Consider the following 12,894-nt stretch of genomic DNA (forward strand, 5'->3'; position numbering starts at 1 on the left):
AGTTAAGCCTTTGAAAGTATGAAAAATGACTTATTCCCTTGAAACCTAAACTGACTATAAGGGGGAATAGGGGACGGGGCGTGGGGGTGGAAGGGAGGCAGCTTACACAATAGCATTGACTCCTCTGCAGTACCGTTCCCACATGCTCCGGAAGCGGGGTTGTCCTCCTATGTCCCAAATCTTCAAATCAAGATAGACAAATCTTAATAACAATGTTCCAAATAACACAGTGATGAAAAAAGCGGCAGATAGAAGGGAAAAAATTGAGGCAGATATGCTCAGCTCCACAATGTTAGAGCCAAACTGCTTTGGAAAAATTTGAGCTCTTCACCTGGAAGTTCCTGGGGACATTTCTGAACTTGAAGTTCGTATTTAATACATTTACATTAGATCTAATAGGTGCTGCCTAAGCAAAGATTTCATTTTGGGGCAATACTTTCTTTGCCTGTTAACCAATAGATTTCCAATACTGAAAACCAATTTTTAAAAAAATAGTACTCTTAGAATCTGCATGATTACACATCATCCACATTTGAAGTCCAAGAGAAAAAAAAAAACTCTTCATTCAGAATCTATTAAAGTTTAATTGTCTAATGGGGTATATATATTAGAAAGTAATCATTTTAAATTATTCTGTATGTAACATAGAAAATATTCCTACCTAGGTGCTTTTCTTATATAAAATTATTTTATCCATATGAAAACCACCAACTATAGTCATTTCACTATTATGGCTACTCTGTAGGGCTATGTAAAGGTCTTAAGTCATGATGTTTATCTTCAAAAGGCTTCCAATTTAGCTACAGACACTGGATGCATCCATAATGACATACACATGAGACATCAGAAGCTTCATTAGATAAGCTACAGAAAGAATTTAGTAAACAGCTTCTGTGAGCCACAAGAACTGGGTAAAACGGCCATAAGGGTTCAGGCTATAGAAGCAAAACTCCCCACATGAACAAAGGAGTCAAAAATAATAAAAATAAATTAAAAACCGGTCCAACAGTCCACAACACAAACCTATCAAACTTATTCTAGAAACAAAATTATGTTACACTAATTAACTTTTTACTGTTTTAAAGTTTCAATTTTGGGGCTTAGTAGTAAAGAAAGGAAAACTAGGTTACCGTATTTGCTACCATAAATACAATACTAAATTACCAATATTATAAACAGTTACTCTCTTTCAACATAAATTATTCATGAAATATATGCAATATTACATTCCAAACACTCTGAAGATGGGATTTTTCTTTCCTAGGAACATCTAAATCCCAAATATTACTTTTGCCAACCCATATGTAAAGTTTTTCATGAGACTGAACATTTCAACACTTAAACATTTTTATCCATTAGAGAAAGAAGGAAAAAAATTAATTTACACTCTTTTGGAACATGCCCAATTAAGAACTGCCAATACTCATGTAAAAACCAAAGAAACAAACAGAAAAATTCCTAATTTGTATGTGCTATTAACAATTTACATCAAGTACAGCAAGCAGCTGACGTACCTTTATTGTGACGTTACCTTTAGTTACTTTTCTCATGTTGAAGCCCACTGTAGGTATCATATCTTCACTGAACTGACCTGACTGAATGAAAGAAAACATTTGAAGTTAGACTAATAGTTACTTATTAAAACTGCAACACTGTATAACCTTTCACATCAACTTTACTTCTGTACCCATATTCAGTTCAGTTCAGTCGCTCAGTCGTGTCCAACTCCTTGTGACCCCATGAATCGCAGCACACCAGGCCTCCCTGTCCACCACCATCTCCTGAAGTTCACTCAAACCCACGCCTATCGAGTCGGTGATGCCATCCAGCCATCTCATCCTCTGTCGTCCCCTTCTCCTCCTGCCCCCAATCCCTCCCAGCATCAGAGTCTTTTCCAATGAGTCAACTCTTCACATGAGGTGGCCAAAGTACTGGAGTTTCAGCTGTAGCATCATTCCTTCCAAAGAACACCCAGGGCTGATCTCCTTTAGAATGGACTGGTTGGATCTCCTTGCAGTCCAAGGGACTCTCAAGAGTCTTCTCCAACACCACAGTTCAAAAGCATCAATTCTTCAGCGCTAAGCAAGTAACTATTTTTCAGTGATGGTAACCTTAAGAAGATACTCCTGATAGCCACAGGTTCTGAAGAGATGCATTTTTTTTTCATTCACATTCTCCTTTTAAAGATATTTTTGAAACTAATGCAAATTTTACATATTTTTAAGTTTAAGAAAAATACTGTACAACTACTTAAGAAATCTGTTGTGTAAACTTCCTCCACCTATACATACATTTTTTTACAAGGTAGAAGTAAATCAGAAGCAAATGGTCAAAGTTTTCTATCTGTAGCACTGAAATTATATTGACAATACTGTTAAAATTCACTGTTGCTCTTCTGAGTCAGCTTTTTAATAATGCTTACAAAATGTTTTTTCATAAAGATGATCCTCCTTTTATGTAGGATTCTATTCAACTCCATTCTCTTTTTGGTTTCTGACCTTCTTGTCAGAGACCAAAATTAAGTATCTTCTAATACTATTTATATTTTTAAATGTTTATCCATCTGGAATTTGATTACACAATGTAACAAAGGTCCATTTTACAAGTGGATCTATAAACCCACACTTTCCTGACTAGATTGATGTGAAATGGCAAATTTCATATAGTGGCAGTTCTATAACTGAGTCCTCAATTCTTTTCCATTAGTCTTTTTTTTTCCAATTGGAAATAAATTAGGATTACACGAATTACTGTAGCTTATCTATATATTATTCTAAATAGCAGATCAAGAATTTGGAATGTTTAGAAATGTGGTTCATTGCTCACATTTGAAATAAACTTTAGAAAGTAATTATTTCTGTTACAATACTGGCTGTCTTTTATCAGCTCTTGATATGGAACCAAGCCTGTCCACCCAAGCACATATGTCTGTCCACTCAAACCATTCTTTATATCCTCCAGTGAAGTATACCTAATGAGTCACATTAATACTGATTTTATATATTATGTATTTTGCGAAATATTTCTCAAATGATCTGACTTGGGAATATAAACTATATCAACACAGGGCTTGTTAAACAAATGGGACTATTTGAAAGTCCCTAACGTCGGCCAATTGTTAGCCACACATTCATTTCAAAATGTCTACAAGTACTGAGCACAATGAATTCCAATTTCACAAGCTAATTTCCTCTACATAACCCCCAAAATGTTCTACTTCTTTTTCTTTTCCCCTACTGTTCAGTGGCATTTGGGCTAATTTCGGAAAAAATGTTAACACAACCATAATCACTATTTTATTTACACCTGTGAAACAGTATAATTTTCAGAACTTTCACATATATGATTTATACGTGAAGATTTAGTTGTGATATCAAAACTACATATATCAAAACTAGCCATGACAAAACCTGATTAAAACATGGGCAAGTGAAGTGAAATCACTCAGTCGTGTCCGACTCTTTGCGACCCCGTGGATGGTAGCCCACCAGGCTCTTCTGTCCATGGGATTCTCCAGGCAAGAATACTTGAGTGGGTTGCCATTTCCTTCTCCAGGGGATCTTCCCGACCCAGGGATCGAACCCAGGTCTCCCACACTGCAGGCAGACGCTTTAACCTCTGAGCCACCAGGGAAAACATGGGCAAAGCTAACATCAAAGGCATGCTCTATAAAGGAAATAAGCTAATAACTTCATTAACACTTCTGTTCTGCAAGACACAATGTCAAAGAGACTCAAAACAAGCCACAGAGTAGAGGAGAAATATTTGCAAAAGACATCTGATAAAGATTACTGGAAATGTACAATAGAACTGTTAAAACTCAACAATATGAAAACAATCCAACTAAAATGAGCCAAAGATCTCACCAAAGGAGATACACAGATGGCAAAGAAGCACACGAAAAGGCGTGCCACATCATATGTCACTAAGAAAATGCAATTCAGAACAACGGGATACCACTGCAAACCATTTAGAGTGGCCCAAATCTGGTATTTCTTGATAACACCAAACGCAGATGAGGATGTGGAGCAAGAGGAACTCTCAGTCACTGCTGATAGGTTTGCAGAATGGTGTAGCCACTTTAGCAGACAGCTGACAGTATTTTACAAAACCAAACGTACTCTTACCATACAACCCAGCAATCACACTCCTTGGTATTTACCAAAAGGGCTTGAATACTTAAGTCCACACAAAAATCCACACATTAAATGATTACAGCATCATTGTTTATAATTGCTAAAACCTAAAACAACCAAGATGCCCTTCAGTAAGTGAACAGATAAGACCCGTACATCCAGACAATATAGTATTATTCAATACTAGAAAGAAATGAGCAACTAAGTCACAAAGAACATGGAGGAACCTTAAATGCATATTTAATGAAAGACCCAATGTGGCAAGACTACATACTGCATGATTCCAACAATACGATATGAAAAAGAGAAAACAGTAAATAAAAATATCAGTAGTTGTCAGGGGTGGGAGAATGAAAACAATATGGCAGTTCCTCAAAAAACTAAAAACAGAATTGCCACATGATCCAGCAATTCCAGTTCTGAGTATACACCCAAAATAACTGAAAGTAGGAATTTGAGATATTTATACAACCATGCTCACAGCATTATTCACAACAGCCAAAATGCGGAAGCTACCTGAGAGTCCATCTGATGACGCACAGAGAAACAAAGTGTGGTCTACTCCTACAATGTAACACTGCTCAGCCTTAAAACCTTATTCATCCTACACCACGGAGGAACCTTGAGGACACTGTGCCAAGTGAAGCAAGCCAGGCACAAAAAAGACAAAAGCTTCATGATTCTCTTTCTATGAGAAACCTACAGTAGTTAAATCCATAAAGACAGAAAGTAGAATGGTAGTTGCCAAAGGCTAGAGCGGTGGAAACGGAGTTAATGCTTAGTGGGTATGGGATTTCAGGCTGGGTAGATAAAAAGTCCTACAGATGGAGAGTGGTGATGGCTACACAGAAATGTGAATGTACTTATTAGTACTGAATTATACACTTAATAGTTAAGATGGTAAATCTTATATCTTGTGGATTTTACAATTATAAAAAGATTGTGTGATGCAAATGAAGGCAATCATTATCATTTTATGGAACAGGAAATAAATTACCAAGGTCACACTGCTCAACAGTGGTTGATTATTTTTCTTAAAGTTCACCATTGTGAATTATAATAGGCTTTAATTAATGAATATCTGAGGAGAGGTCTGAGATAATGCCTCATTTATTTGGTATCATTAGGAAAAGAAGCTATACCTAATGAGGCAGGCAGAAATCGGTGCTGAAGTTTTTAGGTACCAAAACTTCTAAAACAGCTTGTACACAAAGCTTTCTAAAGTGCAGTACATACTTGGCTAACTTTTCACAATCCTTGGAATATGACTGAATGTGTTCTTGGTGTTTCAGGGTAATTTTACCAATTGTAAAACAAGAAAACTAAACTCCATAATCCTCAAGGGCCCTTCTGACAGTAAAATTGCACGATTAACGATCATGATGTAGGGGCTGCAGTGTACTCATCTGACCCTGAGCTGTCTTAGCTGCTCATCTCTTTCTTCACCATTACTTCTCACTGCTGGCAGATGTTAACCATAGTTTCCCTCACTCACCTGCCACTGATAACCTGCAAAGGCTGAAAATTAGGTAATCACATCTTTGGGTTTTTTATTCCAAATGTCCTGAGTACAGCACAATGTTCAAAAAACATTTGTTGGCTTTGATGAATGGATTTTGTGGAATAACAACTTATAGATTTGGAAGCATTTTCTACTTCTTTCTTAGTGTCAAATCTTAATTGTCACTTTTCAAAGCTTGTGCTGAATGACTAAGCCACTCAGTTGGCAGCTGTGCTCTAAATAACAGAATTTATTTCTATGCTGTCAAAACACCACTAAACTGAGACTAGCAATGTAAGAAACAAGTAGATGTTTTAAAAATACTACTTAATTGTGTATCATGCTCTTTATTTTAACAAATACTTAAATAGCATGAAGCATTGTTCTAAATACTCAGTAAATATTAATCAATATTAACTTACTTAATCCTTATAACAATCCTATGAAATATTTAGCAATATCCTCATTTTTCAGATGAGAAAACCAAGGCAATGACAGGTTAAGCCATTTGCTCAAAGTCACATTATTTTTAAGATCTGTAAAGAGAAATAAAAAGATGCTTTCATACCTGTCTTCTTAAATAGCATATCAAATATAAACTGATCTTCACTTAACACAAATTCAAGATCATGAGTGGCACTCACAGTGATTCTGGGACAATGGATGAAACTGCAGCTACTATGCACACCTAGAGTCACAAGGTTGTATCTCTGGAATTTGTTTGGCTGGGACGAAATAAATTTGAAGCAAAATAAGATGGTAAAATACCAGTTACACTAATTACTAACCACACACAAGTCATCTTACCTGCAGGATTAAGCTATCTTACCAGAAGAAAAGGAAATTGGAAGACTATCTCCAAAATCACTTACAGCTCTAGCATTTATGGTTTTATGTTTATTCATCAGTTCAATTCAGTTCAGTTGCTCAGTTGTATCTAACTCTTTAAGACCCCATGGACTGCAGCACGCCAGGCTGCCCTGACCATCACCAACTCCCAGAGCTTGCTCAAACTCATATCCATCGAGTCGGTGATGTCATCCAACCATGTGATCCTCTGTCGTCCCCTTCTCCTCCCGCTTTCAGTCTTTCCCAGCATCAGTCTTTTTCATGAATCAGTTATTTGCATCACGTGGCCAAAGTACTGGAGCTTCAGCTTAAGCATCAGTCCCTCCAATGAATATTTAGGGTTGATAACCTTGAGGATTGACTGGTTTGATCTCCTTTCAGTCCAAGGGACTCTCAAGAGTCTTCTCCAACACCACAGTTCTAAAGTATCAGTTCTTTGGCGCTCAGCCTTCTTTATGGTCCAACTCTCACATCAATACATGACTACTGGAAAAACCATAACCTTGACTAGACAGACCTTTGTTGGCAAAGTAATGTCTTTGCTTTTTATTTTATGCTTCTTCACAGGCCTCTCATTTAAAATATACTGCTATATTTACAATGGATAGCCAACAAAGACCTACTGTATAGCAGAAGGATCTCTCCTCAGTGTTATGTAACTGAGGATTGGAGGGGTTTTGGAGGAGAATGGATACATGTACATGGATAGTTAAGTCCCTTCGCTGTTCAAGTGAAACTACCTCAACACTGTGAACCAGCTATAACCCAATATAAAATGTTCTTGGTGTTAAAAAAAATTAAAATTGAATAAAATATAGTTAAGTGATGAATGCCTTCAAGAGTAGGAAAAATGTGACTTTTTCTCCCCACAAAACCATTAGTATACCAAAGGCTAAAAGCAGACATTGTCCCATAAAGTTCACTTGTGTCAACTCCAGTACACAGAGCTTACCTCAATTTATTACTGTGCATCACAGGAGTAAGGCAAAAAGAAAAGGAAAGAGAAGAACCAAGGTAATAGTTAACTCCAGGAAGGCAGAAACAGGAGGCAGAGGACCTGTACTAGTGAAAGGACACTTCACTGACAGTAAGAATGGGGAAGATGTTTATTCTTTGTATCCAGATTAAGGTAGAAATGCACCATGCAAGCCCTGGCTGCTCATATACCACGGTATCTGACACTTGTGAGAACACAGTGAAATACCCAGACTTCAGTGCTTTAAAATAGAGATTCCCAATGCAACAGATTCGGTTTTACAATTGCTCTCAGAAATGGACAAATGCAGAAATCAAGCTGGGAACAACATGGGAGAAGTTTCGCTCCGCTTGATCTGTTTCTCTGTAGTAGCAGTCTGATCCAATTCAATAACTTTAAACACAAGTGGAAAAATACCTGCTTTGACAAATCTCTCACAGGTTTTTCTCTAAGAATCTTCTTATTTTTTAAGGCTTTAGTTATCAAGATACTTTGTAGAGACAGAGTGAAATAAGGAGCAAAAACAAGAGACCCAGACTACATTTCTCCTCTCAGCGAGAAGAAATCACTTTCACATGCTAAGCAGAGCAGTCTTCTCTCTTTTTAAACAACATTAACTATGACACAAATCGTTTAAATTGCCAAAATTTACACATTTGACAAATGAGAAGATAAAGCAAATAAATATACAAGTAATTCACTTTTCTTTCCAAGAACGTTTAATTGGAAAATTCTTATCACTAATACCCATTTTCCTAGTTTGTATCATTATTATGGTTCTTATATTTCACTAATTAGTGAAATTACTGCTAATAATATTACTCTTACATTTCAAATTACAGTAGTTTAAAAAAAAGAATGGCAATCCACTTCTGCCGGAATTATTTAAAATGAAAGGTATATCTAGGAGAACGTTTTGATGAGGAATAAGGTATTTCCATTCCTTAAATGGTCTTAAAGTATACCTCACAAACCACTTATCAGCTGCAGAGGGAAAAACAAGAAATTATACAACGAAGAAATCAAGACAAAATCTTGACTTCACATGGACTTCTCAAATGGGCTTCATGTGCCCACAGAAGTATTACCATGAACACAACATCCCTCCATGTATTTCAACTGAGAAGGCACAAACTAAATCTAATCATGAAGAAACATCAGACTGACCCCAAACAGAGGAACATTCTATTTAAAAGGCAGGGGGAGAGGAGGAGTTTCAAAGATGCCAATGTCATAAAAGATCAAAACTCTAAAATGTTTCAGGCTAGACAGAAGGTGCTAAAGAGACATGATGTCTAAATGCAGTACCTGACCCTAGACGGGATCCTCTACTGGGGAGCAAAAAAAACTATCAACAACATTACTGGCTCAACTGACAAAATAGTGATAGATAACATCTATGAGACATCAATTTTTTTAAAACATAATAAAGTTGGCAACTAAATTAGTCATGTAAGAGAATATTCCTAAACTCAGAAAATACAAATGTCAACATTTCGGAACAACGGGCATGGCATACAGGTCTTACTCCTATAGGGTGACATGCACAGCACGCGAATGCTACAGCGAATGAGGGGGATGTCTGGCCTCAACAAAGGGCATATAAATGCTTCTTGGAGTGCTTTTGATTCCCGCAAATTTTCTGTAAATTTGAAATTGTTTCCAAAGAAAGATTTCTTAAACAGGATAATCAAATATCACCTTCTTGTGTATCATATCTAGGACACATCTAGAATTAAAAAAATAAATTTCCTACTATTATATTAGTGAAACTCATGAACAGATTCAACCTTAAGAAATTATGACAACTAGTTCAGGAACAAATCATTGCTTATCTAGTTCTGTCCTTCAATGTTCTAAAAGGATACTGACTTACAAATGTCTTCTAATAGAAAAATCCATATTTAATCATTTCTATATAAAGGAAAAGCTCTAGGCTTTGAAATTGGCATTTTAAAATCTACTCTGATTTTCTGTATTTTAATATTTATGTATAAGCTGGGAAATGAATTAAACACAATGCGCTCTCCCAAGTCTAAGTTCCTCTTAGTCTGGGTGAAAACTATCTCACTTAATACATACCCTTCTTCTCTTCTTTCTCAGCACTTCATAGATTCCACTGTGAGCACGTATGTCATATCTGAGGCTATCTTTTTTTAAGGGGCTAGAAAAAGTAACAATCATTCACTATAGCTGTATTTCAAGGATCATATCATGTTCATTTTCTTTTTAGAAATCTTTGGACAATTTTCCTTAATTTCCAAAAAACTGTAATTTGTTTTCAGTTTTAAGTGCAAACCCAGAATTACTTCCAACTACAGACATAATTCCTTCCCACAGGACATCAGTTTAAAAGGACATATTTAAGCTTCATTTGAGAGTTAAATCTTACTAACCAAAGAATATCTCTCAAAATCCCAGTTGGTTCTGACTTCAGTTTGTTTTAAGATGGAGGGATTCCCTTCAGTCCTTACCAAACAAAATTAAGTAGCAAGCAAAATTTTCAGATTTCAGGTTTCTTAGGGGCCTGGTCAATTACGGCCTCTCATCTTCAAATGGCCCAAATTCTGAAAAAGAGCTATCACTCCAAATAAACTAAACTCCTAAGTTATTTTTCTGAAGCAAATCAAGTAATAAAAACCTTCAGCAAAGTCATAAACTTATAATGTTATCCTTCAAAAAAGAACAAAATTTTCAACAACAGTCAAAAAAGCTTCTCACTCTTCAAAAACACTAGCCAAAAAGATAAAAGCATCCTTAGGATCTGGCATGGGCAAGTCCCCTGTGTAGACTCTGCTCTAGATGTCAATATTTTCCATCTGCTCTGCCAACTCCAACTGACTGGCAGCGGCTTCCACCTGGGCACAGTGAGTGTTGTGCTCTTCTTCCCTTCATCTGTCTTATCCACATAAATGAGGTATTTATGAACTCTGGTCTGGATGTTCTGATGGAGGCAAGCCAGTTCCAAAACTCTGCTGCATAGATGATCCAATCAGCAGCAGCGGACACAGATAATGGATCTGGGCTCTCCTGATTCACAAACACCTATGACTGTTCACTCCCTTCTTTATGGTCCAAACGAGCCGCTGCTGTTGTTTAGCTGCTCAGTCATGACCAATTCTTTGTGACCTTATGGACTGTAACCCACCAGGATTTTCTGTCCATGGGATTTCCCAGGCAAGAATACTGGAGTGGGTTGCCATGCCCTCCTGCAGGGGATCTTCCCAACTCATGGATTAAACCCACATCTCATTATGATTCCTGCATCAGCAGGCGGGTCCTTTACCACTAGCACTGCTAATAACAAGACAGTACTCTGCAGCAATCTCCTTTACAAAGACAATTCCTGAGGATTAAAATGTCCTCAAACCCACAACTTCTATTAGGAGCCTGAAAACCTTCATTCCTGAAGAAAATTCATTTCAAAAAGTCTCTAACTACTATTTCGTATATCCATCATAATTTCCATCATAACTTGTATTAACAGCACATTAGTAATGGTTTTACACATCTACTGGGTTGGTCAAAAAGTTCGTTCAGGGTCTTGTACTATTACCATCTTACGGAAAAACTTAAAAGAACTTTTGTGCCAACACAGTATCTCCAAAGAACTGCTGAAGAAAACTCAACTTGTTTGTAGAACAATTTGACAGTGAGCATCCTAGTCAACCACTGGGCAACCCCACGTCACAGTGCAGCATTTTTCACTCAGTCAGAAATTCTGATGATATAACAACAATGTGAAAAAAGGGCTCCCAAAGAAATCTGTGCTGGAGAGCTTTAGCATATACACAATTTGCTAACTTGTCAAGTCATTAATGTCTGGATGTATTTCTCCCATGAACATCAACAGTCCACTATACATCTGTAAAATACACTTGTATCTTTACATAAAAAAAAGATTATCCTACATAATCTACACATGTGGGATCAAGCAGATTCTAAAGTCAGAAGCGTGAGGGTCGGGGGTGGGGGTGGGGATTAGCATCAGTTCGGTTCACTTCAGTCACACCCAACTCTTTGTGACCCCATGGACTGCACCACACCAGGGCTCCCTGTCCATCAACCAATTCCGGAGCTGGCTCAAATTCATGTCCATCAAGTCAGTGATGCCATCCAACCTTCTCATCCTCTGTCGTCCCCTTCTCCTCCTACCTTCAATCCTCCCCAGCATCAGGGTCTTTGCCAATGCATCAGCTCTCGGCATCAGGTGGCCAAAGTACTGGAGCTTCAGCTTCAGGATCAGTCCTTCCAATGAATATTCAGGACTGATTTCCTTTAGGATGGACTGGTTGGATCTCCTTGCAGTCCAAGGGACTCTCAAGCGTCTTCTCCAACAGCACAGCTCAAAAGCATCAGTTCTCTGGTGCTCAGCTTTCTTTATGGTCCAACTCTCACATCCATACATGACTACTGAAAAAACTATAGCTTTGACTAGACGAACCTTTGCTGGCAAAGTAATGTCTCTGTTTTTTAATATGCTGTTTAGGTTGGTCATAGCTTTTCTTCCAAGGAGCAAGTGTCTTTTAACTTCATGGCTGCAGTCACTATCTGAGGTAATTTGTAACCCAAGAAACTAAAGTCCGTCACTGTTTCCATTGTTTCCCCATCTATCTGCCATGAAGTGATGGGACCAGATGCCATGATCTTCATTTTTTTTGAAGCCAGCTTTTTCACTCTCCTGTTTCATTTTCAAGAGGCTCTTCAGTTCCTCTTCACTTTCTGCCATAAGGGTGGTGTCATCTGCATACCTGAGGCTATTGATATTTCTCCCTGCAATCTTGATTCTAGCCTGTGCTTCATACAACCCAGCATTTCTCATGATGTACTCTGCATGTAAGTTAAATAAGCAGGGTGACAATACACAGCCTTTATGTACTCCTTTCCCAATTTGGAAGCAGTCTGTCGTTCCATGTTCAGTTCTAACTGTTGCTTCTTGACCTGCATAAGGACTTCTCAGAGACAGGTAAGGTGGTCTGGTATTCCCATCTCTTAAAGAATTTTCCAAAGTTTGTTGTGTTCCACACAGTCAAAGGCTTTGGCGTAGTCAGTGAAGCAGAAGTAGATGTTTTTTTTGGAACTCTCTTGCTTTTTCTATGATCCAACGGATGTTGGCAATTTGATCTCTGGTTCCTCTGCCTTTTCTAAATCCAGCTTGAATGTATGGAAGTTCTCAGTTCACGTACTATTGAAACCTAGCTTGGAGAATTAGTTTGCTAGCGTGTGAGATGAGTGTAACTGTGTGGCAGTTTGAGCATTCTTTGGCATTGCCTTTCTTTTTAGATTGGAATGAAAACTGACCTTTTCCAGTCCTGTGGCCACTGCTGAGTTTTCCATATTTGCTGGCATATTGAGTGCAGCATTTTCACTGAATCATCTTTCAGGATTTGAAATAGCTCAGCTGCAATTCCACATTTCAGGCCTTCATACTA

The 12,894-nt window shown here is 37.6% G+C and overlaps 1 protein-coding gene across 1 annotated transcript in view; it reads right to left on the minus strand.

Annotated features, from left to right (window-relative positions):
- Positions 1–12,894, minus strand: part of ARL8B (ADP ribosylation factor like GTPase 8B) — a 51,946-nt gene that overhangs the window by 11,805 nt on the left and 27,247 nt on the right. Inside the window, exons 2-3 of the mRNA XM_018038233.1 lie at positions 1,515–1,595; positions 107–180 (exon numbers count right to left, since the gene is read on the minus strand). Of these exons, the coding sequence (XP_017893722.1) occupies positions 107–180; positions 1,515–1,595 (155 nt within the window). The remainder of the gene's footprint in view (positions 1–106; positions 181–1,514; positions 1,596–12,894) is intronic.

Source organism: Capra hircus, chromosome 22 (assembly GCF_001704415.2).
Source record: "Capra hircus breed San Clemente chromosome 22, ASM170441v1, whole genome shotgun sequence".
In the NCBI taxonomy this organism is placed as follows: domain Eukaryota; kingdom Metazoa; phylum Chordata; class Mammalia; order Artiodactyla; family Bovidae; genus Capra; species Capra hircus.